Source organism: Enhydra lutris, unplaced genomic scaffold, assembly GCF_002288905.1.
Source record: "Enhydra lutris kenyoni isolate GAN:26980312 unplaced genomic scaffold, ASM228890v2 scaffoldscaffold42, whole genome shotgun sequence".
Taxonomy (NCBI): Eukaryota; Metazoa; Chordata; class Mammalia; order Carnivora; family Mustelidae; genus Enhydra; species Enhydra lutris.
Window position 1 is genome coordinate 9,837,614 of NW_019154126.1, and position 27,184 is coordinate 9,864,797.

Consider the following 27,184-nt stretch of genomic DNA (forward strand, 5'->3'; position numbering starts at 1 on the left):
ATGAAAGCCAGGTTTGAGAACCAATGGTATAGGCATTATGACCTACTTGGGGAATGCAGATCTATATTCTCAACTCAAACTCTGACACAAGTTGACAGGCAGTCATTAAATTATTCAAAATATCCTAAAGGGCCTTTTTCTTAGAAGAAGAGTGAACTATTATTTGCAGTTCCACCAAATGAAAACATAGCTAAATGCCACAAATTGGATCTTAAATTAAAAGCACAAATTGGCTCCCTCTGCATTCTGTGTTTCCCATATTTCTCCTTGTGTTTTTCCGCAGAGGAGGAAGATGACCTCTTTGATGACCCTGTGCCATTACCGCTAAGGCACAAGGCTCCATACCAGCTAACTCTTCACCCTGAGGTATTTGTAATGACCGCAGCACAACCCCAGCCTGAACAACAAAGGCAAAGCACCGGCTACCTCAAAGCAGAGGGTATGCAAACCTCTCCTTGGGCAAACTTTGTAGATTGTGAAGAATCTAACAGTGAGAGTGAAGAAGAATTACAGACTCCAGCTTCGTCTCAAGAAGACCTGGGAGCCGTTACCCACCAGCAGCCAAAGGCTGATGTAGAAGTACCACAGTGGGAAGTATTCTTTCAAAGAAATGATGAAATCACAGACGAGGGTTTGGAAAACCCCTCTTCTTCCACAGAGGCAGGGGGCTCTCAGTCACCGAAGCTTTTTAGTGACTCTGATGGGGAATCAACTCACATCTCTTCCCAGAATTCTTCTCAGTCAACACACATATCTGAACAAGGGAGTCAAGGCTGGGACAGCCAATCTGATACTGTCTTGTTATCATCCCAAGAGAGAAAGAGTGGGGATATTACCTCCTTAAACAAAGGTAGCTACAGACCAAGAATCAAAGAGCATATTCCTGCTTCTCAGATGGAACAAAGTGTACTTTGTCCAAAGGAGACTCACTCTGACTTGAAACACAGAAATCAAGACGTAAAGATCGTTCCCAGTGCTGGAGAACCGACTGCTCTAAGCAGTGGGATACACATACCTCAGGAGAAAAGTTCGCTAAATCTTAGCACCACTGCAGACTCCCAGAGCTCCTCAGATTTTGAAATTCCCTCAACACCGGAAGCGGAGCTACCTAAAGGAGAGCATTTACAATATTTATATGAGAAGCTGGCAACAGGTGAGGATATAGTCATTGAAAAAAGAAAAAGCTCACTCTTAGATACTTAAAAATTAAAAACCTTGCGTTCTAGAGCAATCACTAAAAACCCTACACAAAGAGTTAAGAGTCCAAGTGGTAACAGACACAGGAGAGTGGAGTACTGAAAAATGCTCCTGTAACCTAAAACAGCACAGTGAAGGGGAAGCAGAGAACAAAAAATAGTGCTAAAAAAGAGAAAAGATATGGTAGAACTAAATCCTAACACCAATAATTACGTTAAGTGAAAATGGTCAAAACACACAAATGAAAACAACCCTCCCATATGCAGTCACTAAGAAACTCACTGCAAATGAGGCAGGTAGGTTAAAAGTAAGGGATGGGAAAAGATATCTAAATACCTTAAAGCTGGAATGGTTATATTAATAGCACACAAATTTCTAATGATAAAAGGTCCAGTTCACAAAGAAGACACAAGGCTAGAAGTGTATGTGCCTAAAAAGAGCTTCAATGTATACAAAGAAAAAACCAACAAGAAAGACTAATGCAGAGTTTGAGCTGGAGACTCCCACTCCTCTCTCAGTAACAGAACGAGCATACAGAAGGTAAGCAGGAATACAGAAGAACTGAAGAGCACCACCGACCAGCTGAACCTAATGGACGCAGAACACTCCACCCACTAACAGGTGCCCGTGGCACACTGACCGCACTAGACGACCGTAACCTGCAGGGTCATAAAAACATCAAAAAATCAGCCCCTTATTTATCTCAAAAGACATATCACTTAAGAGTGCTGGTGTGAATACAATGACAAATGTAAAAGTGGAAAAATTAGGACCTGAAAGAAAATAATTAAATGGCAAAAGCGTACGTGTGTTCTGGGAGTCGTCTGATTTCCTTCAAGTCCATCAGTGGGTTACATTTTTGCATAGTTCTGTGTTTCACACAATCCTATTAACAGATTTTCTCCAGCATTTTGCGGTTTGCTGGCATTTTACAAATTAAGGAAGCAAAGGGAGAGATGGCAATTAAAACAAGTTTAAGTGACATCTCTAAGACAGTTTGCAGATCCATTTAAATGATAAGCAGTATCGCCAGGCTGCACTGATCCCTTTTTCCTAGCTCAGCAGCTACTCCCAGCTTTTGATGAAACACATTCCACAGACTCCATATGACTGAAGTAAAACTAACACGGATCCCATTTTGCCCCTCTCCTATGAGTACTATTACCTAAATGCCAATGAATATAAAATCACTAGAGACCAGTAGAGGTTGCAGATCATTGGTTGAATATCACCTCATAACTACAACAGGCCTAATACAAGAACCCAGAGACTTCATTTTCTATTTACAGTTCTAAAAATTCGTTACACTTCATTATTACAAATCATATAATCGAATGTAACTATATGTTCACTGACACCAAAGACCTCATCTTAACAGTCTAGTTTATAACCCAAGGTGGGAACTCAACACACGCCTGGACACATTCTGCTGAAGTCTTTAGCACTTTATAATCACATCGCCAATTTACATTACATAGTGCCATGTTCTCACTGTTTTTTCTAGGTCAACCTGGCATACTAAATGCCAGCTGAAGGAATTTAAGGGCTAGGAGCACTCGAACAAACTTAAAAACCACCACCACCACCACCTTGTGCTCACCCAAGATTTTAAAGTACGGGCTCGCAGTACAGAATAACTAGCAGACACTTATGTACGGCACTTACTTTGTGATGATGCTCCATTCTCTTATACGCTGGACACCAACTCCTTTATTCCTCACCAACACCCTTTTGAGGTAGATAAGTTTATTCTCCCCATTCACAAATGAGGAGGCTAAGGCACAGAGAGGTTAGTTCACACAGCTGGGAGGGGGGAAAGCCGGGACTGAAAACGCAGGCACTCCAAGCTCAGAGTGTGCGCACTCAGCCGCTGGGCAATAATGCTTCTCGGAGAGAGCACAGGACCGGGCAGGACTCAGTATAGTGGCTATTTGATTTTTACTTTAAGAACTGTAAAGTAGAAAAAACGTGAAAAAAAGTTTCAAAATGCCAAGATAGTCCTAAAACAGTGCTGTGGCTAGCCACATTTGCCTTACAGAGGAACCCCAGGGTTACATGTTTGTTTAAACAAACGGTACAGAGTTGAGGACCTTTTAGTCAGATAGTTTACTGGCCTGGAGCCGGGTGATCTTGGGCACGTTGCTGTTACCTAACTAGTCTAGACTCCCTTCCCTCTGCTGTGGTCCAGGGTTGAGAGCACCAACCTCACCAGTTTATGAGGAGCTCAAAGAATAGGAGCTTTAGTTGAAAATTCCCTTACAGTTCCAGGCAGTTTTTATTTAGCACAATGTGTTTAAGTAACCTGGTGACTAATAATGCTCAAGACATTTTACAAGTATCCATCCATATCCATTTTAGGCTATGTAAAATTCTACTTTAATATTCAAATGGATCAACCATGACCACGATAAACTTTAAAAGGAACGGTGTAAAAACCTTTGGCTAATCTCAAAAGCAAGTAGTCCAGAATGCACCAGTGTTTTTTGACCCTTTTGTACAAAGCCTTACTGGAAATGACAGTAAAATAGAAACAAAGCTAAGCCACGATAAATAGAAAATCAAACGCCAAACTAAATTTATTTTGCTGAAGAAAAATGAACTGTAAGAAAAATAAGTGCAGTCTAGATTTTGCACAGAGGAGGAGAAGACCCTGAGATTACCAACTGTTTATCACGATCCTCGTGTAGGTACTGAAAACAGTATCAATACAACTCGCACAGTGGATTTACAGTTTTAACTCAATCTAAATATTACCCTTGAATATTGGCTATATTTATACTGAGAACAAATTCTGACAACTTGGGAAACTAAAGAAGCTAAATGTTGACTTAAAATAGTTAAAGCCTTTTAATAGCTTCATGTAGGGAGTTTCTATTTTACTGATTAGGTCCAGCTTTTTAATAAAATAAGGGTAACACGGATAATTAAACTCTCAAAGACCCATTAAATTTCTAGTAATAAGGACAAAATGAAACAAATTTACTGAAAATAGCCATTCCCTTTGCCCTCCTGTTTTACATTTGTTTTTACCACAAGAAGTAGACAAGACTAACTGGACAGTAAAACACAGACTTCTTAAGAAAAATATTAAAATTATACCTTTAAACCCGTGAGAATTGTAATTCAGAGTAAGCTTGGCCACTGAAGCACCTGTAAATCTGTGATGCTTTCTTACCACAGACACCATGTAACTATTTTCTCATAAAGAAAACCTAAGAAATGGCACCCAAAAATGTATTTTTCGTTGACACCTGCAGATTTTGGTTAATACACTGAGACTCCAAACATGTAAAATTTTACCCTATATTATGAAAGAGCAAAGTCATGTGGCAGCAGTATAATGCATAATAAAGATGCATTCTCCCAAAAAAGAGGCTCGAAATTAAGAAGATATTTGAAGTGCTGCATTCTTGAAGTCAATTCAATTTTACCCAAACTTATTTTAGGTCATTAAAGCAATGGGGCAATGAGCTTAGGTATAATTTAATTAGGAATACTGAAAGCCAGATTTACTTGCTGCGCTTACCTTTATGTTGGACACCATGATTACAAATGCCACAATGAGAGATGAAAACACATTTTTTCCCGATTGAGGTTTTACTATGCAGGAAAATAAAAACAAAAACCAAACAAGGAATATATTCCATTTCAGTCTTCATGGTTCAAGTAAAAAAAGTTCTCATTATTCAGGTACACACTTTGGCCAAGCCAAGTTTAGCTTTATCACATTTAAAAAATTCATGTATAAAAAATAAGTATCAGTTCAAAATATAGATTATTTTAAGAAGGGCCTGTACGAAATATAAAAATAATTAAATTTGGTGGAAATGTTAAAACTGCCTGAAATTCAGAAGATGTAATATGAATGTATTGTATGAAACATTATTTTTAGGTGCAGATGCAACCAGGAGTAGCTCGTTTTACTGTTTATGTTTAGACCAGAGGTACTCAACATGGATCTCTTAATTCATGGCACTAAGAAGGGCCCTTCAAGTGCTCCCTTTCCTCTACCTGGCACTCCAAAAACCCTCCTGTGGTCCCACTGCCCCATCCTTTCAAGGCAGCATAATGGTCAGCCATGCTACAATTTGAGAGCTTTTTGGAAATTTTTCTTTTAAGGGAATAAAAGTCTTGAAGAATTATTGGTTCAGACATACATGCCTCATATAACAGCTTCAAAATGTGAAACTGAGCTGTAATTAAATTCTTTTATATTTAATTTTAATCTTAAATTTCTATATCAGTAAGACCCAATATTTTCATGAAAGTAGGAAAATAGTATAATTCAGTATCATCTGTTTGTCTCAAATACAAGTACAGTAAGTAATAATGGGAATGACAACAGAACAGAAATAACACTTGTATATATTTGCCCAAACTGGATTACCTTTCTCTAAATTCAAGGTGTACTCAGGTTGCATATTTGATCTGAGTGTTGACTATCAGTTCAATGCTTAAACACCGAAGGAGGCATTTCTTTATTCCCACAGACTTCGTATGTATGTATATGCTCATCTGTAAATAGTTTTCATGTCTGGTATCTCATTACTAAATATGTGTATTTCAAATTAGTCTATGACCCTGTGTTCTTCTCTTCAGAAGCATCAGTAATACATTTGGCCAATAGTTTGAAACGTGAACTGTAAATTAACAAAGCATATAGTCTTGATAATATGAAAAGAGTCCCAAATACTTTTTTGAAATGTCAACATTAGAAAAAAACAAAACTACAATCATCAGCTCTATTTCCTGAAAATTCAGTTGAGGTAACCTCTGCAAGTCACAGCTCCACACTTGCACACAGTTCTGACCCTCTTTTTGGCTGGGCTGTGGTCAAGAGAATCTGAAGATATATCTCCAGAACCTGATTACATAGGAAAAGAAATATGGAAATAAGAGTTAAGACAATTCAGAAGGAAGTTCAAATTTTCTATCACAGTTTTAAGTAAATGTGAATATTCAGAAACAGATCATTGAATTATCTTCAAAGGATGGCGTGGGCTAGTAAGAGATAAAAGCATATGCTATTAGCCCATATTTCTAAGAATAGCTTTCGGAAATGATGGGAATTAATGGGAAAATCTGATAAACATTTAGTTTCATACATGACTTAAGGGCCATAAAGTGAGGCCAAATAGCAACAACTTGTAATTAATACTTAGAAAAAAAACAAAGGAAAGAAAAAACATATTGTTACAATAAAGGAAACAAAATACCATTTTTCTTTTTTTGAAAAAAGCCAAATCCAAGTAGGAATGGATTAAGTTCACTTGTGATTTAAGTTGTATTTTCAATCTTTTGAATATACATCTCTTAGTAAATATTCAGAAATGCATTACAATTTTAAAATTTAAAATTTAAGTAATATTGAGAAAAGATGTATAATAAGCTCTCATAATGGAACTTATGAAAAAAGCAGCTGGCAACGTGATACAGAGAAAAGAGCATTACTCAGCTTAAGGTCAGGCAGACCTGGATTCTAGTTCTACCTCTGTCAGATTAGCTTTGTGACCTCGTTTTTTCTCTTCTTTAATATTTGCTTGGTTCCGATCTTTTGGTTCAGGACTTTTACTACTCTGATTCTTCATAACTGAAACAACTGAACACCAAACTGTACTTGAAAACCATACCTTTCATTTGATAATCAAAAGTGAGCTCTTCTCCAGCATATATGGTTCTTGTGGAAAATAATGCTATTCGGGGAAGACGGGTGTCAAGGTTGTCAATGAAAACATTGAAAACCTGAAGATTTGGGTCACACTAAAAAGGAACATTAGAATCCATTTATGTAAAAAATGACATGAATAGGCTCTTCTACATGCCATATAAAATATTTAATTTCTTGACTATTATTTTAAGTTCTATTAGAAATTACATTATTGTTCAGCAGTCTTTGAGGCACGCAAATTAAGTGTTTTCACTTATAGAAAATCTCAGACATACACAACACTAGTAAAAATATTCCACATATATTCACCCTGCAGCTTTAACAATTAACATTTTTACCAATCCTGTTTCATCCAGTCTCAACCTTTTAACATCTCTGAGGACTTGTCATGCAAACCCTGGATAACATTATCATTTCACCTGTATGTAGTTCATTTCAATAACTTATTGATAACTATTTAAAAAATCAAGTAAAAAAAAAAGTCAGCATTATACAACTCAAATTTCATACTGCATGCAGTTTCATTGCTTTAACTTCTATTTGGAACTCTTTAATATTTTGAAAATTCTACATTAAATTCTGGATAATGCAAGAAGAAACATCTAGTGAATCATCCTAAGAAATCAAAGTTAAGTGTTTACCTGTTTAGAATACATCTATTTTGAGAGTATCTCAAATTTATCATTAGGAAAAAAAAATTAAAGCAAAGTTTAAGTCAATCAAAAAAGCTAACAAAAGAGTCAGAAGGTCTCTGACATTTCACTATTTAAACATAAACTAGTTTCTCGGTATAAAATCCAAGGAAAGTTTAGCATGGCCTACTTCCTTAGATGGGCAGCTACATAACCTACCCTTACCTGTGGGCACTTAGTAGGTACCCAGTAACTATTCATCTCTCTTATTTTTACAAATAGTTTACAGAGTATAAAATTCTACAGTTAGAGTTCCAGGTGTATTCTAAGTTCGTTTCAAACATGAATTAAAAATACTAACTTATAACTTAGAAAAATAGCCCTAAATACTTAAGTACTCTACAAGTTCTTAAGTTTTATATATGTATTAACATGTTACATGTTAACCCCTCCAGCTGCATGTGATTCCTAACCTTTCTACCTGCTTAATTCCTCCACTAACTTCATCCTCTACATTAAGACAAAACCTAACTTACGAAGTTATGGAATGATTAAATGAAGTAGCATACATAAAAACTCTGCAGAATGCATGGTATTTGGTAGGTACCTCGGTGAATTTTCCTAATACAGCAATAATACCATAACCTAACCTAAGAGGTCTTTATATTAAAATACTCTAGAAATATTAAAAGAATAAGTAATTTAAAGATAATTATTCCTCAACTATGGAAAATCATTAAAAACACTGCTAAGTTGATTAGTCCTGTCTATTCTTTAAGTGTCACTTACACTGTGATTCACAAAATGAGAGACATTTCCATATCGGGCTGCATCCACTGTGAATTCATCAGATTCATAATCCAGATCAAAGAGATATGTGATTCCCTTGTTGTCATATAACTGCCCCCGTCTTTCAGCTTCTTCACTTGTGATTACCTAAAAAGAAAAAACTATAGTATATTATATAGCTATTGTTGAACTGAAGAAACACTCATCCATAAATTATTAACATACTAATGCCTACAAAGGTTTAAAAAGAAATTAGAGTGTCATCAAGACAAATATTCACACAAACTACTCTAGAAGAGCTGGATGAAAAGATGTGGGAAACTAAGGGTAGAAATGACTGCAAAAGAATCAAGGCTGTTTAAGACAGAAATTAGGACAACCCACCATTAAGACAGTACTACTTTCATTCCAATGTATTCAGATGTTCAAAACGCTACCCAATTATAGCTTTCTGTAGGACATAAGGGAATGTAAAGGATTAAATTTACAAGTAAAGATACTCATTTACAACGACACAGATGGAACTAGAGGGTATTATGCTTAGCTAAATAAGTCAATCAGAGAAAGACAATTATCGTATGATCTCACTGATATGTGGAATTTAAGAAACAAAACAGAGGATCATAGGGGCAAGAGAGGAAAAAATAAAACAAGATCAAACCAGATGGGAACAAACCTTAAGAGACTCTTAATCAGAGGAAACAAACTGAGGGTTGCTGGGGGTGAAGGGGAGGTGTAGAAGGATGAGGTAACTGGCTGATGGACATTAAGGAGGGCATGTGATATAAATGAGCACTGGGTATTACACAAGACTGAAGAATCACAGACGTGCACCTCTGAACCAGTAATACATTATATGTTAATTTTTAAAAAAAAGTAAAGATACTCTAAAAGGTTATTATTCCCAGAACTAATCTGTGCAGTTACAAATGGAAATTTGTTACAAATATAGGAAAGAAGGCATGCTAAATTTGCAGTCAACTGTATGGACAAAGTTTAGTTTTGCTGAATCAGCTGTTTTCATGAAATTCTGTAGCTCAAAACCAACAGTTCTGTTCTAAGAACACAGCTTTACCAGATGCTCAGCTTAGGAAACCAAAAATGTCTAAAGTGATTCATGGTGTCAACCAGACTTAACCACTGCATTCAGTAAGCCAAAATGGGAGAATCTGATTATACAAAAATAATTCGATTATACAAGATCTGGCATACAAGATCTCGAATAGTGATTTACAATAATCTGCTGTTGTCTAAAAATTGAAGGATCGAAGTATCCAATTTAATCTCAGTATTCTAGATGAATACAGATAATTACACATGACCTAATTCACTTTTAAAATGTCAGATGTGACAACCTGAGATACGTAAGTCACACTTGTATTCTAGTCACGACTTAATCCTTCACCCAGTTTGAGGAAGTGTAGCTCAGGGGCAAAGCACACTCATCTTAGAGACTTGGTTTTGAATCCTGGCTCCTCTTCACTACAACGTGACCTTGTGCAAGTTGCTCAACTTCTCTGTGCCTGTTTCCTCATCTATAATAATGGAGATAACAGTACTACCTCCCAGTTATTGAAAGGATTAACGAGTTAAAACATAAGGTGCTCAAAATAGTATGTGGTACATACAAATACTATTTTTTCTAAATTTACATTATACGTACAAGAATATCAGTTCAGTCTTTAGCAATTTAGAGAAGAGTCTCTTGCTGAGCTACAAAGAATTTGGATTTTCTGGTGGATGCAATAAATGCTTTTAAGTTTATTTTACAACACTTGCTCAGAGAGCATTTGTCTACAGTATCTCTCACGTTGATATAATGTTTAGTTTTGCCAACTACACTTAACCATATTTAGTCAAGTGGATGAATTATCTAAAAGTTTTCAAAGTCAGCAGATGTTTAGATCTGATTTTCTTCTTAGGGCTTTTATGTAAAATTGTCATATTTTACAAATTCCAGTTTCAATGACTATTAATGGATGGTTCTGAAAGAAGACAATTTTGTCATTATATATATATATATATTTTTTGTTGTTGTTGTTCATATACAAGTTTGTATCTCTAACTATGCCAGTGAACCCTTCTCTCAAACCTGAAATTTTTACATACTTGCAAATGGTAATATAAAAATGTACCAATATTTGTTACTGATATAAAAAAAAGCATAAACCTTCCATTGTTTGGTATAAGGTGAACATACCTCTCCAACATATTCCATGACAAAACTCATCCTTTTAATCTTCACAAGGGTTTTTACACCCCAGCCACAACCATTGCTAGTTCGAAAGATGCAAAGTGAATACTGGGTGCCTTTTTGTACAATCCTATTGGGACAATCAGGTCCACATTGACACCTTGAGTTGCATTCATAAATGGGGGTACCAGGTGGGATTTTAATTTGCTGGTTTTTATTATAAGCCAAAAGAACTCCAGCTTCAGCAGGACAACATTTCTCAAAGAAGCAATCTGTACATGAACAACCAAAGGTAGCTTCATTGACTAAGCTGATTCCAGGAGCTGGTTTGTATTCATTAATGTAGTAGAAGTCTGAAGGTGGGCCCTCTAAGTCAACAGTATTTTCAACAAAAATCATTCCTTTATGATTTTTTCTTCTGTTGAGTTCATCTTGCCATCTCTGCAGAGCTATCCTTTGTTTAGCCTTCTTTACAATGTACTCAGCAATGGCAGGTTTCAAAGCTTTGTTATTGTCTTTTAGAGATATTGCTTTGCCTTTGTTTACCAGAGATAAATAATTATGCTTGTCATTAGAGAACTGCTGAAGAAGTAATGGGCACTTGAGATTTTGCAAAGGTTCCCAAGTGTTTGTAGAATCTGGCCATCCTTTCCATTTTACAAGATAATATTCCATATCCTTAAAATATAAAAGAAAATTGAAATCAGATGACAGTCCTAATTACTTAAAATAATTTAGTATCTTAAAGAGTAAGGTAGCCGTTATCATTCTTCTTAATAAAGCTCAGCATATAGAGTCAGAGGTTTCTAGTGGATGAAATACAAAATACAAAACATTTTTCTTTATATTACATAAATTATGTACGGAATTTAGTTGTGGCATCGTATGTTTGAAAGCACAGGTGAAAGAACTGCATATGAAGATAAGAGTACTGAAATTCACAAATATGTTGCCAGTCATTGTTAAAGTCGTATTTCTTATTTATCTCGATCCTGGAAACAGGTATTCTCAAAACTAACAATTTATGACCTATGTTAGTGCTTCACCCGGCCAGCACAGATGGAGGCATCGACTAAGGTAGGGAATTTTAATATTTTACATTGGATATAAGGCAAGTTCTATTTCTCAATATCATGGGCACACATCTCTTAGATGTTCTAGAGAGACAGTGTCCAATACAGTCATTCCTAGCAGCATGCAGCTATCAAGCACCTGAAATGTGACTAGCCCAAATTGAGGTGTGCTTTAAATGCAATACACACTGAATTACAAACACTAAACACACAAAAAACTAGAATACTTCTTAACATCTGAAAAATACTGATTACATACTGAAAAATATTGCTTTTACTGGATTAAATAAATTATTTTTTTTAAAAGATTGAATTGTTTAAACAACTCTCTGTGCCCAACATGAGGCTCAAACTCACAACCTCAAGATCAACAGTCACACACTCTACCGACTGAGCCAACCAGAAGCCCCCAATTAATATATTACTGAAAGCAGTCTCACCTGTTTCATTTCACTTGTTTAATGTGATTACTAAAAATTTAAAGTTATATTTATGTAGCTTATATTATTTTACTGGACATCATGAATCCAGAGAATTCTTACCTTATTTAGACTCACCCGTGAATGGAGAAGGTAGCAGGCACTCAACCCATCAAAGATCAAACATTTTGATTTAGCTCCCACATTGCTGTTGGTCCCTAGAATTTTGCCTTCCTACCCCAGCGACTTGACTAGGTTCTCTTCCCTTAAAATCAGGGAATGCCATGTTAAGTTTCTCTTTAAAAAGGTAGTTAAGTGTGTATAATAAAATTCCAAAGTCCTTCAATTTTTTCTTTGTCCGCCAGAATAACTCACATATATCCACATTCTAAAATATGAAAGGGATTAAACTGTATATTCTACAGTTTTTAGTTATTTTAAATCATGGATGTGGATTAAAAACTTAATTGGGATACACCTGCTTTTCCCTTTTAATTTTTATTAAAAAAATTCATTTTTATTAAGTTTTTATTATAAAGGATACATATAACACTTGTTTTACTATTCATAATTTATTCATGCCAAATAACCTGGAACGTTTAGGAAATGCTGCTGAGCCACAAACTGGGGTAAAGGAGCCCCCAGGCAGCTTTGCTGAAGCAAGTCACTCAGCCACTGAGTTAGTTTATCTTCTTCCCACTGATCTGTCTCAATGTTTTAGTATATTCTACTCAATAAGCAATACTGCTTGGGAATTAAAGGAACTTTCCTTCTTTATGAAAATGGTCAAAATATGCTTTACCGGTTTAAAAAATGTGGTTAAATTAAGGTGTGAGGATATGCACAAAAACTATACTCTTTTGAAAATACATATTCTGATTTCAGGGAAAAAAAGGAAAAGCTTAAACATATTGAAATGTTAGTCAAACTGGATTACTAAGTGTTACACAGACTCCTGTCAGGTAACTACTACAATTTAGGATTTATGTTAGTAGATATCTGCTCAACAACAATGTGACCCACATAGGAGTATCTAACATATTTATTCTACTTCTTAACTAAGAAAGTTTTTTAATTTTTCTGACTGTGGAATAAAGCAATGCAACTCTGGCCTTTTTTTTTTTTTTTTTGCTACAGTTTTCCTACCATAACCCTGGATTATGCCAAAAGTTTTCAGCAAATAATGGAAGAAAGACAAACACTGGCTTCAAAATCAGATTAAGCTAAATTATCATTCAGCAAAACCAGCAACACCATGACACTGAAGTCAGGTTCCAAAGTAATATATCATATTGTTTAGTAATGAGCCAGCTGCATTGTTAGTCAATAAGTTTTGTATGTTAACCCCATCAGTACCTACTTAATTTACGGATGGTAAAGATGTTTATAAAATGTGAGTGCCTTTGGCAAAACAGTATAGAAATACTAGTAATATTTTATTTCTACTTGTAGACTTATTTTAGTAAGTGCATTTTACTTTAAATCCAAAAAAAGATATTTCCATCTTGAAAAATTAGTAATTTTACACAGAAAAATTAGTTTGGCCTAACAAATTTAATTAATTCATTAAAAATTCCAAATAAAAGCCCAGAAGCCTTATATATATCAGTATTTTATTCTGATACGCAATCAACTCTTGATTACCCATAGAAATGGAGTACGGCTGTAAAATGACCTGTCAATCACTCCTGTATCATTTAGAATGCATCATAAGAATTTTTTCTTAAACACATTTTCTCCCACTATATTTGGCTTAGGTTAAATTCATTCAAATATTTTAGTATTTAAAATAAGTACGTGAAAGCTCAAGCCACTAGGGGGTGTGATGAGATGTAAGGTACTGCTAGTCTTTAGGAGTAAACTCTCACTGGGAAAAGGCGGCAATAACATATAAAGTAAGTAGCAATGCAAGGCGGTACAATTTTAAATGACAAAACAAGACAGTAATTACCACTGATATAAAGGAGGAAATCAATATAGTCAGAAAGGAGCACAGAGATAGCAGAACAAACTAAACTGTGAAAGACTGCTAGGATTTGTTGGGGGGGAATAGGGCAGGCAGGATGAAAAACACCAGCAAAAGCGTGGGGCTAAGATTTGTATGAAGTATCCAGAAAACAGTCAAGAGATCGCTTTGGCTAGTTCAGAATACTGAAGCGAGACGTTAAACTGTAACAGCAAGGCAAGAGCAAATTTTAGCCCTGAACACTCGACAGAGGCATTTGAACTTTTTTGTAGGCCAATGGTTTTTATAATTCTTAGAAAGCCATGGGGGTTCTGTGGAAAGCTTCATTACATACAAATACATCTGATTCCATCTTGTTTATTAGAAACAATTTACAAGTTTTCTAATTGCCAAGCCAATGACTCTTCAGTCTACATGTTACTTGACTTGGGCTTTGACATCACATTTCTCTCTTCACTATTGTTCCTTTACTGCCTTCTTTGCTGAGACTACTCACTATCACTGCCCATCACTTAATGAAGATACTTGGGGCTCTGTCCTAGGCCCCTTTCCACACCAAGTAAGTATTTATCGCTTTTGAGAATCTGAAGAAAGCTATGGACCTTCCCCTAACAAATGTCACATATATACTAATTTGGATAATGGCGAATATTTGGATTCCAGAGGTTAAGAATCCTTGCTCTAAATGCTCTCTGGGCAACCTCATCACTCCAGTGGTGTTAATTACATACTGATGATTTCCAAAACCTTATCGGCACAACCATGCATCCAATAGCCTACTGGATGTCCAACAGGTTCTTATATCCATCTATCTCCATGGAACTCACCACTGTCCCCCATCAAGGGTAATCTTACCCATCATATACCCAGTCACATGAGTCACAAACTAGGAGCTCAATATAGATTCTCCTTCTTAATCTGTCACCAAGTTTCTTCAGATTCTTGTTACTGTCCATCTTTATTACCACAGCTCTAGTTATTTCAGGCCTTCAATTCTTGCTGGGATTACTGAATTAATCTTCTAATTTGTTTCCGTACCTCCAAACTGACGACACCCTAATTTATCTTTAAGTTTTCTTATAAAAATAAGAAATCCATAGCACCAGTCATTCTGTAACTTTCTCGCTTAAGAATTTTAATGGCTCCCCCACTGCCTAAAGAATGAAGTTCAAACTTCCTGTTAAAGATCATTCTTGATTGGGTCCTTGATGCCTAACACAGTCTTCCGGCATGGCCCCATTCACATAACCCTCTCTAGCCATACTGAAACCATACTGAATCATGGCTGCTAATATTTGAACATGCCAGGCCTTTTCACCCCTTTCTCCTTTCTTTACAAAGTTCTAGTTAAAATGGCCTCTTACATTTCCATAATTAACTTATTTTCGTCTCATTTTTTATGTATGGAAAACCTATTCATCTTCAGAAGTCAGTTCAAATGTCACCTATCCTGTGAAGTCTTTCCTGCCTCTCTCGCCTAGGGAGAACTGACTACTGCCAATCCTCTTGTGTTCCCATTTCTAAACTTAACCAGAGACCAAGAGGGATGAAATCTTATTCTTCATAGCCCCCAAACCAAGCACAATTGCCTACTATATCCCACGCTTTGACTAAATGTTTCTGAATGCAAAACAAAAAATATGACTACCAACATGTATGCAATAAAAAAAAAAAATCACAAGAGTAACCATATGGATCTTTAAAAGAAATACAACCTGTTAAGTTTGATCTGGCTATTAATTCGTGTCTTTTTTCAATATTTATTCTGTCATCAGCAGTCTATAGCCAGTAAGTGGTAGCAAGCACAAAACCCTAATATATATATATATGGGAGAACAAAAAAACAAAAACTATCTTCCTCTTAGCTAATTTTTCCATCAAGTTTTGAAATCATCTTTTTCAGTATTAGTGGTAGAACAGCCTGAATCTAATTATGGAAACACTAGTGTTCCATGGAAAGTCATTGGATTTTCAGGCCAGTAAACTAACCAAGTAGCAATTCTGAGAATTGGGCTAGTGGCCTAAGACTGACACAACTGAGCAACATGACCCTGGAAAAGCCTTTTCTTGGAGTCCTCTTTTCCTGATGCCTAAAATATGGATTTTAGTCAAATGATTTCTATGTTATTCTAGTTCTTAACAAACCCCTCTAAGTGCAATCAGTCTTTCAGGAATATTAATCTATGTTAGATGTGGACAATTCTCCCAGTATGAGCCATGCTCTGTGGTGGTTCTAGAGACACAGAACTACCTGGATACTTTATGAAGTCAAAGCTTTGGTAGTATTTCTTTCTTAATATATGCTTATTAAGGGAGAAGCCTTACCAATGTGTATGGGGGTTCTCGTTCTTCACTGATGAGCTAAGTATGTTAATAAAGAGTATTCACAGTTTTGTCAGAAATGTTTCTGTATGAAAGGTGAACATGGCAAGAACATGGTGCAGAAAAACCATACAGCCCTGACACTACCACAAATTGTTCAAGTGGACCCCAACATGAACTCACAACAGTAAGAGACTTGCTGTTCCTCCAGTGAGCGTTCATTCCATTTCCCAAACTGGCTATTTCAGAACTCCTCCATTTTGTTCAAGGTCACAATCCCACTACCTCCCCCATTATTTTCGGTAGCACTAGACCTCTATTCCTAATGCAGAGAGAAAAGAGAAACTCCCTTAATTTCCATCCTTCCCTGGACGTGTAACTAGGGAAAAGGTGGATGCAGATACAAGAGATGTACTTCATCAATTATCCCACCTCTCCTGTCTCTTCAGGCTCTCCCTACTTGTTCTCACCAGCATTTAAACCTCCCTGATTTTTTTTTTTTTTTTTGCTTTTTTTCCCCCCCCTTTTTTTTTTAAAATATTTTTTTTTTTTTTTTTTTAATTTGACAGCCAGCAATCCCAAGTAGGCAGAGAGGCAGGCAGAGAGAGAGGAAGGAAAGCAGGCTCCCCATGGGGCAGAGAGCCTGATGCGGGGCTCAATCCCAGGACCCTGGGATTATGACCTGAGCTGAAGGCAGAGGCTTTAACCCACTGAGCCACCCAGGCGCCCCTTAAGCCTCCCTCATTTTTAAAAAGCAATATTAAACGAAACCACCTTTGAGATATAAATGCTGGAATATGTAAGGAATTTCAAAAAGATAGGATTAATTACTAAAAGTTGAGAGATGGGAGACTAAAGGTCACAGGGGTGGAAGATTTCTTTTCAGTTTAAGTTCACTTTCTATAACATTCGATTTCTAAAATCACATACATAGATTACCTTTGCAGATTTTGAAATATATAATTATAAACACCTTTAAAACTTGCATAGCCCTTACTCCCTTTCTTCAAAGCTAGAATTCTTCAAAGCATGGTCCATACTACTTGACTCTACTTTCACCTCTAATTTCTTTCTTTTTTCTCTTCTTTTTTTCTTTCTCCTTCCTTCATCCCTCCCTCCCTCCCTCCCTTCCTTTTCTTTCTGAGATTTTATTTGTCAGAGAGAAAGAGAGAGAGCGCACAAGCAAGAGGAGTGGTAGGCAGAGGAAGACGCAGGCTCCCTACCGAGCAAGGAACCTGATGCAGGATTCCATGCCAGGAACCCTGGGATCATGACCTGAGCCAAGGCAGACACCCAACTGACTGAGCCACCCAGGCATCCTTCACCTCTAATTTATTCTTTAATTCATTCTATTTTGACGACTTCTATCCATGCACAAATATATATATATATATATATATATATATACACATACATACATACATATATCTCAAGATATATATATATATATATATATATATATATATATGGCTCTAACAGCATCAATGACCCTTCCATTGCTCAATCCAAAGGGTCCCTCATGGTTCTTCTGTGACCCATTGGCTTCTTCCCTCTTGTGCTGACACTACCTCTCCCTCAGGTCTCATGATTGATTCTTCTGGTTTTCTTCCTACCTTTCTTGCCAGTTTGTCTCAGTTGCTTTTATAGTTCTTCCCATGAGAATCACTCCCCCCATTCCCCCCATACTACTCATCAGTCCTTATTCTCTTCTCACATTTTCTTTACTTGAACTACAGTAGCCTCTAACCATTTTCAAACCATTCATGGCCCAAGAGCCAGAACTCCATCTTCAACACATGCATCTCATTATGTCATTCCCCTGGTCAAAACCACTAAATGTTTCCCTACTGCTCTTAAGATAAAGTCCAAATTCTTTTCTTGGAGAGTAGGGAGCTGTGCTCTCTGGGTCCTCCACATCCTTCTAGGGATCCTTTCGATCCCTCTTGCTGACTATGTTCCACTCACACTTTCTACTCCTTGAAGATTTCAGGTTCTCTTCTGCCTTAAGACCCTTCCCTACTTCTCGTCCCATCCTTTGGGACTGAGTTTAAACACCATTTCTTAGGAACGGCTGCCTAGTTTCTCCAGAAGTTACAACGTGCTGTTACATTAGCACTTACCTCAACCGTAAGTACGTTGTACAATTACACTTAAGGTTTTCTATCCTCATTAGAAGACCAAGTCCATGTATCAAGGGCCATACCGCTGTGTCATTAATTGCTGAGATCCCTAGTATCTAGCATATGACATGGCAGATGGCAATAAATATCTGTTAATTAACGGGTAACTGTATCCATTCTCAGAGCTTCAACTGCTATCTTTTTGCCAATTACTTCAAAATCTGTTTCCAGTTATCATTCTAACTTAAAGCCACATTCTCAACCATGTACCAATCATCTTACACTTAAATGTTCTCAACCTTCACCTCCAAACCCAACACGGTCCTTCTACCTTAATCCTCCTATATTGCTGGGTCTTGGTAAGCAGTATTATCTACACTACAAGTCAGAAGCCCATGTTTTCATACATGTGGATTCCCTCACTGCTGGATTTCTACCCAATCCTAACCACTAAATCATAGAATTGTACATTTTATAACCATGATAATTTTTTAAAAATTTACTTATTTCTCTTTATCTCCTTTAATTTAAACATTATAATTTCTTGCCCAGATAACTGGGCAAATGATTCCCCCATTACTGGAGAATGCTGTGAAAGTTCCTTCATTCATCTCTCATTCGTTCCCACTCCCACATTCTAGCACTCCATTCTCTGTAGAAAAACTATGAGTGACAGTGTACCTATCTTTTTTTAGGCCCCAGTGCGATATCCCCTCTTCTGGGAAGCTTTCTGTAACCTGGCCCTGGTGCACCTCCCACAGATACATAATGAAGTCTGCTACTGCACTTATTTTACTATACTGCAGTGGATGGTTTACTTGTCCATCTTTCCAGCAGGCTGTGAGTTCCTTAAGGTGAGAGACAGTTTCTGATTAATCTTTATTCTTCCCAGAATCTAATGTCATACCTGACACACAAAAGAAATCAAATGTTTATTGAAATGACAGAAAGATGATACAGGAGCTATTAGTCAATAGATTGCTGCTGTAATCTAAATATGAAGCTAAGAAGATCTAGTGTACTGGTGATTGTGAGGATTGGAGAAATCACTGATGCAGAAGCCAATTCAATTCATTAAGCACTAACTAAATACTACAGAAACTAGAAACTACAGTAAGACAGAGTCCTAGCCCTAAATGGTTGCCAATTTAGCAGAGAAGGTATGAAACCAAGCTATAAAATGTGTCAAGTTCTAGAATAGTAAGAACAGTGCTCATTAAGTCCTGATTATAAAGCAATTAATTTTAGGGAAATGGGGGAGGGAAGAAGCCTCAAAAATAGGTAACCTTTCAGCTCAACTTTCCAGGCCAAAGAGAATTCTGTCAAGGAAAGAATGGGAACAACAGTATTCCAAAGAGGGAACTGGATAAGAACAGCAAAAGGGTACAAGGATGCCTAGCTCATAGTAGGTGCTCATTAAATGTTAGCTAAATAAAAGAATTTATAAGTATTTCCATGTGGATAAAAATTAGGAGATGGAAAAAAAAAAAAGTAGGAGATGAAGCTGGAAAGGTAGCTGATGGCCAGATAATAAAGAACCTCAGTACAAAAGGTCTCAGCTTAGATTGGTAGCCATTAAAAGGTCTATAGCAAGGCCCTAACGCAATCAGAACTGTGTTTTAGAAACATCTGTAATGGTTTTGAGGAATATGGTATTGAAACAGTGTCTCTTAACGAGCTAAATGAAGGGGTACGTGCCCTGAGTGTGATAGGGAAGAAAGAAAAAAGGGAGCGGTATATTGAAATAATACCAGCTTATAAAGTAATTTGTGCTAGAAACAAGAAGAAATGAGGGACCGAAATGTGCAAGTAAGGGTGCTTATTCCAAAACAGAAGCCAAAAGGACTGATGAGAAGAACGAAGGGGAAACCAAAGAACAAAAGCTATCTAAAACCTAACTACAACAGTCAGAATCCTGTATTAAGAATAAAGGTAGCGCCTCCAATGTAGGCACAGACCCTGATGTAACTAACTGTTCAAGTACAGCAAGAATGAACAGGAAAACACAAAGAGAGGGGAGGCAGAGGGTACCCTCTATCCTATTAGAGGGTAGGTAGAAAGGAAGAACTGAAAATGTCTGAACTTAAAATGTTACGTAAATGGAGGTATTACGGTTTTTTAGCTTAGATAGGGAACACTACTAGATCAGGATGCAGATCTGAGGAAAACAGGTACAGTTTTGAATATGCTGAATATGGGAACCTGTACAGTGTCCAGTTTGAAATGAAGTTCATAAAGAGGTCAATGCCTCACAAAGATTTGACAATCATGAGTGAAACAGATAGAAGTAGAAACCATGGGGAAAGAGGTCATCTACAGAGTCACTTCAAGGTGAGAAGAGGGCCAAGGACAGAGCTGTGGAGGTTATTTACTTTCAGAGGAAGGACAGCCAAGAGACAAAAAAGGAGATTCAGAAAGAATAGTAAGAAAAATAGGTAGAAAAAGGAGGGGAGCTAGAGATGAGTAACAATGATAGACAACACTTCTACAATATGACTATCACAGGTGAGTCTCTGTTGTAAGCATTTATCTACATCAACTCATTTAATGCTAATCATAACCCTATAGATGGATACTACAAGTATCCTCACCTTATAAGTGATGAAATAGAGAGGCTAAGTAATTTGCTAAAAGCCACTCAACTAATAGATGGTAGATATGGAGTATGAGCATAGGCAGTCTCTCCTTGAACAAGAGAATATCAAAGAAAAGAGAGGCCAACAGTGTCAGACATTGCTAAGGAGAGTAAGATTTGAGGTCCTCATATTTGGAATTAGGAGTTCACTGAGAGAAGCATAAATCAGAATAAAATGGGTTAAAAAGTTCATGAGAAGTGAAGAGACAAACCCCAGGAGAAAATTTTTATAAACTGTGTATCTCATGAGGGACTATTTGGCACATATAAAGAACTATTAGTATTATTTAATTAAAAAAAAACCCCAATTTTAAAAATTGGGCAAAGGCTTGGAATGGACAGTTTTCCAAAGATATACAAATGGCTGAAAAGCACATGAAAAAATGCTCAGCATCATTAACCATCAGAGAAATGCAAATCAAAACCACAAGGAGGTACTACTCCACATCCACTAGGAGAGCTATAATCAAAGAGTCAGATAATAACATGTGTTGGTAAGGAGGTAGAGAAATTGAAACACTTGTAACACTGCTAGTGGGAGTATCCCTTTGGAAAAGTTTGGCATTTCCTCAAATGATTAAACACAGAAACTGTATGACCCAGCAATTCAACTCTTAGGTATATATCCAAGAGACATGAAAACATGTCCGTACAAAATTCTCTACATGAATGTTTATAAGAGCATTATTTATAATAGCCCCCAAACAGAAACAACCCAAATGTCCAAGTACAGAGTAAATTATATATGCCATATCCCTATAATGGAATAGTTGGCAATAAAAAGGAATGATGTATTAATACATGCTACAACATAAACAAACCTTGAAAACACCATGCTAAGTGAAAGAAACCAATCACAAAGAACCACATACATACTGTAAGCTTCTGTTTGTGTGAATTGTCCATACAGGCAAATCTACAGAAACAGAAAGTAGATTACAGGTTGGGTAGGGCCAATGGGGGAAGAAGACTGGGGAGGTTTGGGGAGTGGTGGCTGAGTAGTGCAGAGTTCCTTTTTGGTGTAATGAAAATGTGCAACCATCACCATAGGCAACTTTCGAGTAACTCTGAGAGCATGCTAAAAGCTCTGAATTGTACACCTTAATTTAAATTAGTGTACGGTATGTGAAATACATCTTGACAAAGCTGTTTTAAAAAGATAATTGGAAACGAAGTAGAAGACAGGAATGCTTGAGTGGGGAGATAAGGTTGAAGAAAGACTGGGGGAAACCTGAATAGGTTTTACTGAGAGAAGTCAGTGGAAACACACACACGCGCACACACACACAAAAGCATCAGGGATTAAGCGAAATCCTTACAGGGATGGAGGAAGAAAACCGAAAAACTGGGACAGCAAAGATAGAGATAACTGGTGTAAAAGTAAATTGAGAGGAACCCATTTTTCACAGAAATAGAAGAAAGGGAAGTAAATACTTCCCTGTCTGTGGCTGAATATAAAGATGAAGGATAGAGTAAGAAGTCCAAAAAAGTAATAGAAGTTAGAAAAATTGTTGACAAGGAAAAGAAAGCAACAGATAAAAGCCTTATGTAGAAAATAACAAAAACCTTTTGTAGAACTAAGTGGAGTGAGATTAGAAATAAGCTTTAATGATGTCAGTATGTGTGATTATAGGATATTTTTGGCTAGATTGGTCAGGCCAGTTTATACACTGAGATGCCAGGTGACTGGGCTGTTTTGGGGTTGAAGGTTGCTGAAGAGTGTAATGAAATGCTTGATCATAAAATCCCATTGAGTGGGGAAGGTAATTAAATGAAAAGATGATGGATGTTTCAAAGGAAGAACTGGATTTAATGACTGAATCAATATGAAAGACAAAGGAGGAGGATTTCTAATTCATATGTCTGGAAGAAATGACAACTAAATGACCAAAAAAGAGTTCTTGGAGAGGAACAGGCAAAAGAAAGATGATGAATTACTCAAAAATATATCATAAGGTTTAGATTGAGGAAGGTTCTTAGGAAAATAAACCTGTCATTTTATTTTTTTTAAAGATTTTATTTATTTATTTGACAGAAAGAGAGAGATCCCAAGTAGGCAGAGAGGCAGGCAGAGAGAGAGGAAGAAGCAGGCTCCCCGAGGAGCAGAGAGCCTGATGCTCTGAGCGGAAGGCAGAGGCTTTACCCCACTGGGCCACCCAGGTGCCCCAAACCTGTCATTTTAAAGAGAAACAGGAATCAAGTGAGGCCCAGAGAAGTTGAATGACTTTGATAAAGCCTCAAAGTACCAACCGAAGATCAGAAATAATTTCAAACTCCAAGCCATCCTACTGCACCCAGAACCTCCCTAATATCTGGAGTTTGACATGATACAGGACATATAAATGGTAATGCTTCCCGAGGAGATTCAATAGCACTAAAATTGGGTCTGAATTTCTAGGTTTATTTCAGATGATAGTGGGGAAATATGATTCAGGAACAAAATGAATGACAGGAGAAGCCAATATGAGATAAAACATTTGCTCTGGTAATCCACATGGAGATAATCAAGAGTTGGATGTAGAATGATATAAGCACCTTAAAATATTCTAATGCGAGAACATTTAATGCTTCAAAATCCTCTCAGTGTTATTTGGCAATATAGATGCTAGGACATATAAATTTATTATGGCTTAGAATTTTTAACATTAAGAGCTTTTGCTTACTTTTAAGGTTCTTTTTAGGTTACAGAAATATGAAATACTGAATTGAAGTCTGATTAGGTCTCTTTTAAGGGGCTAGATATTTGCCTTACCTTTACTACCTTGTAGTCACACAAGTATTCCACCTCATAATTGTTTAGATTCCTTTTGGTGATTCCAATCGATTTACATGTGAGTTTTTCTTTTCTACATAATTCCTGAAGAGTATCAAGTGAAACTAGGCAAGGCACACACCAAGCTACAATAAGAAAATAGAATTCTTTACTAATGAAGTAGCTACTCAATTAAAGCAAAAAAAAAAAAAAAGGAAAAACTTAAGACCTCTATATCCCACCCTTCAACTGGCAATTTTATAGAACTGAAAATTCATAGGACAAGAAACCATTTACGTGTCTTCCAGAAAAAGTTAAGCATTAAGGAACTATTTTGGGAAACTGGTCTTCTTGGATTTTTTTTTTCATAGGTCTCTATCCTACTATGCTTAATTAATGTAAATTAATTTCTACTAAGCTACCTGAACAAAAAGTTTCATGTCTGTAAGCTTTCTTAAAATTACATATAGATGCAAAGGTCAACAGAGATAATATTTTTATCTTTTCCATTATATTCTGCATAGAATACAAAGAATATAATTGGTTTTAATGAAATGTAGATCTCTAAGGCAAACTTGTTAAAAATATCTTAAATATATTTTAAAAACATCCTTACAAGTTATTCAAAACAACTTTCTCCCTTTCTCTTTGTTGGTCAATAAGAAATGAAATCTAATTGAAATATAACTCTATAGTATCACAGTTTTACATCAATCACATGCCCTACTTTTCCCATTCTGAAATGCTGAAGGAAATTTTAACTTCATTTATTATTTTGCCTATGCTGTATTATTATCAAGGTAAATAAACCCAAGAGTTATAACAAATAATGAAGAATTTATTTTCATAATACTCATTTCCTGTATTGTTTTTAAAGCCAAGATTTGTAAAACAGAGTAATCAATTTACATAATCCATATACCAAATTAAAAAAAAAAAATCAGACACACTCATACTTAACCTTAGAGAAGCCAGTAACTAAATATGCTGAAGATTTTTACTCACAAATTTCTGTAAACAGTATGCTACCATATGGCATATAAAATATGTTACCGCAAACTGATGTTTAGAAATATGTAATAAACTTGGTTTTATTGCTAGTGTTATGGTAAGCACTCCAGAGAATCAAGGGTCCTCTGCCCCAGCCTTTGCTATCTGCCTACCTGACGTTAGTGATATTTCCATCTTTCCAGATTTCAGATTCACTGAAAAAATGTGAGGGTGGGAGTTAAGTGGAATTAACCAAACAAAATCTACCAGTAAATTCAAGCTTTACTTGGTAGCTCTCCAAGGTAGTTCTGATAACCTTTTGTTTTGAGGTAAATTTCGAAGGAAGAGAGAACACACAGCAGCTCTTACAATATCCTTCCCTCACCCTTCCCAACTCATACTGGGGCTTCATTGTCAGAAACCCTGAAGCACGATTTCCACCACCCCGCTTCCTACAAAAGATTCATAATTCTAGACTACAAAAATGAAAGGTATTTTCTCCAAAAAAATATTTGGGGGAGAGACTGCTTACGGTGGAGTAGTGGTTTGGGTGTAGGAGAGTGCTGTAAGAGAAATGACCACTTAAAATGTCTTCCATTTAAAAAAACTTGGGGATGCTTTGTGTAAAGTTATCCTCACTATGCTGATCACGGGCAAAGGAGGTTCCTCTTGGATATCACCCAAGCTGTGTATGTCTTGTTGTCCCTACCATTTTTATCTAGTTTAACCTGAGGTTCAAGACAACCCTGAACGGAAACGCTATTTTTGAGAAAAAGACTGTAACATAGAAAACCGCAAACCCTTGGTTAACAATTCTGATTATCTATAATAATGTAGAAGATAATTCATTTGGAAGATTAAACATTTCATTACCCACTACAAAAACCTTACACTAAGTTCACACTAACCTCTAGCGGAAGAAAAGTTTGGGGATAATGAGCTCATAATCTAGGTGGAGAGTAGCGCAAGCAAACACTTTAAATTCTAGAATGCCTTGAAAATTCCAGTCTTTCAGGGGGTGCGCGCGGCAGGCAGGCGCACACACACAAGCACTACACGCTAGGTATCTAAATTCTCTGGCGTCCGCATAAGTAACACGCAAGTACCCGGTGGGTATAAAAATTACCTTAAGCCAGAGGCTACGTCTTCAAACACCCACTTACTGGGATATTCTCCGACGGGGAATTAACCCTTCTAGTGCGTCCATACTGAGGCGTATGCTCACTTATTTCCTGAGGGTTCACACTTCAGCCCCAATTTCTTTTTTCCTCTTATACTGAGGTCACATTTACACCACCGGGTACTTCCCGCTCCCCAGTTAAAAAGCCAGCCGGAACACAAAACGTCCCGCCCAAACCACCACAAAGGAGTAAACCACACGCGTGCCCACAGGCACTCGAGCACCCCCCCGGGGATTACCAGGAGCCGCGGCGGCCGCCCGAATACCTCCACACGGCGACCAGGCGGGGAGGGGCCTCCGGCCCAACGGGCAGCGGAGGCCGGGCCACGGAGTCCGCGGGACCTCCAAGGAGCGAGAGACAGTCGACCTCGGAGCAGGGCGCGCGGACCGGGCCCAGCGGAAGCGGGGCGCAGGAGGAGACTGCGGGGAGCGAGCGGGCCGTGCTGTGAGAAGGGTCAGGGACCGGGGGAAGGGTGAAGCCCGCGGGGCGCCTTTAGGGGCCAAGGTGTCAGCAGAGTGGAAGGCGGCGTTTCGCCGCGTCGCGCTCTGGCGGCCCCACGGATCCCGGCCCCGCTTCCTGGGCCTTGGGAGTTTGCCTGGAGAACGGGGGATATTGAGGGGTGCCGCTCTCCAGCCCTCACCTCCTCGCGCCTCGGTCCCGACCGCCGCCATCTTGAAGAGCTTTCATTCAAACTGGCGCGGTCTGACGGGATAGCTCAGCTGGCTTGACGCCCCGCCCCTGCCCGACCTGCGCGGGAGTCGGGGGGCCCCGGGCTGGGGGATGGAATCTGCGACGCGTCCTGACGTCACCGGAGGCCGACCCCGGCCGCAGCGGCGAGCGCGCATGCGCCCCAAACCCCATCCCTACGCGCGGGAGGGCGAGGGAGCCGCATGAGGGGGTGGGGGGGCGGGGCGCGCGCGCGGGCGGTCCCGGCCAAGCGGCGCAATTTGAGTTAGCAGCCAGCCTACCTTGACCGGGTGGTGTAACTCCTAATTCGGGAGCATGCATATGCATCAGGCCTTCCCACGCTTTTTAGTTCTTCCATGTCATACAAAAATCCAAAATGTAGAGCGGAGCTGTATGGTACAGAGTAGGTTTACCTGCCATGCCTGTTCTTCAGCCACCTGAGCCCAACTAACCATTGTTTTTACACCCCTAGATCAAAGGTTCTCAAAATTGGTTGCATGTTGGGATCACTTGGAAAGGTTTTGTTTTTTGGTCCCACTCGCTGATATTGATTTAATTG

At 37.8% G+C, this 27,184-nt stretch overlaps 2 protein-coding genes across 6 annotated transcripts in view; one reads left to right on the forward strand and one right to left on the reverse strand.

Annotated features, from left to right (window-relative positions):
* LOC111155594 (DNA cross-link repair 1C) overlaps nt 1-3,755 on the forward strand; it is a 42,692-nt gene extending 38,937 nt beyond the window's left edge. For both annotated transcript variants that reach the window (XM_022515848.1, XM_022515849.1), the window contains one exon: nt 284-3,755. In XM_022515848.1, the coding sequence (XP_022371556.1) occupies nt 284-1,203 (920 nt within the window). In that variant the 3' untranslated portion in view covers nt 1,204-3,755. The remainder of the gene's footprint in view (nt 1-283) is intronic.
* Nucleotides 3,752-26,738, reverse strand: LOC111155595 (suppressor of variegation 3-9 homolog 2). Of its 4 annotated transcripts, none has more exons than XM_022515850.1 (6): nt 26,177-26,696; nt 23,768-23,913; nt 10,487-11,158; nt 8,287-8,433; nt 6,828-6,957; nt 3,752-4,797 (listed from the first exon to the last, which is right to left on the reverse strand). In XM_022515850.1, exons 1-6 carry the CDS (start codon nt 26,607-26,609, stop codon nt 4,685-4,687), a joined length of 1,641 nt encoding a protein of 546 aa, XP_022371558.1. In that variant the 5' UTR covers nt 26,610-26,696; the 3' UTR covers nt 3,752-4,684. The 4 variants fall into 4 exon arrangements, with proteins under 4 accessions (XP_022371558.1, XP_022371562.1, XP_022371559.1 ...); XM_022515854.1 differs by lacking the exon at nt 3,752-4,797 and adding an exon at nt 4,980-6,061 and having other exon boundaries at nt 11,027-11,158; nt 26,579-26,696; XM_022515851.1 differs by lacking the exon at nt 3,752-4,797 and adding an exon at nt 4,980-6,061 and having other exon boundaries at nt 26,579-26,696.
* Nucleotides 26,739-27,184: the final 446 nt, after the last annotated feature.

What these genes read in the sequence shown, in the direction of transcription:
- LOC111155595 (XM_022515850.1), bottom strand. Translation starts at nt 26,609, where the DNA reads ATGGCGGCGGTCGGGACCGAGGCGCGAGGAGGTGAGGGCTGGAGAGCG. An exon ending in GGCGGCCGCCGCGGCTCCTG is followed by an intron (nt 23,914 to 26,176) that starts GTAATCCCCGGG and finishes TTCTTATTGTAG; the next exon opens with CTTGGTGTGTGCCTTGCCTA. An exon ending in GTGACTACAAGGTAGTAAAG is followed by an intron (nt 11,159 to 23,767) that starts GTAAGGCAAATA and finishes TTATATTTTAAG; the next exon opens with GATATGGAATATTATCTTGT.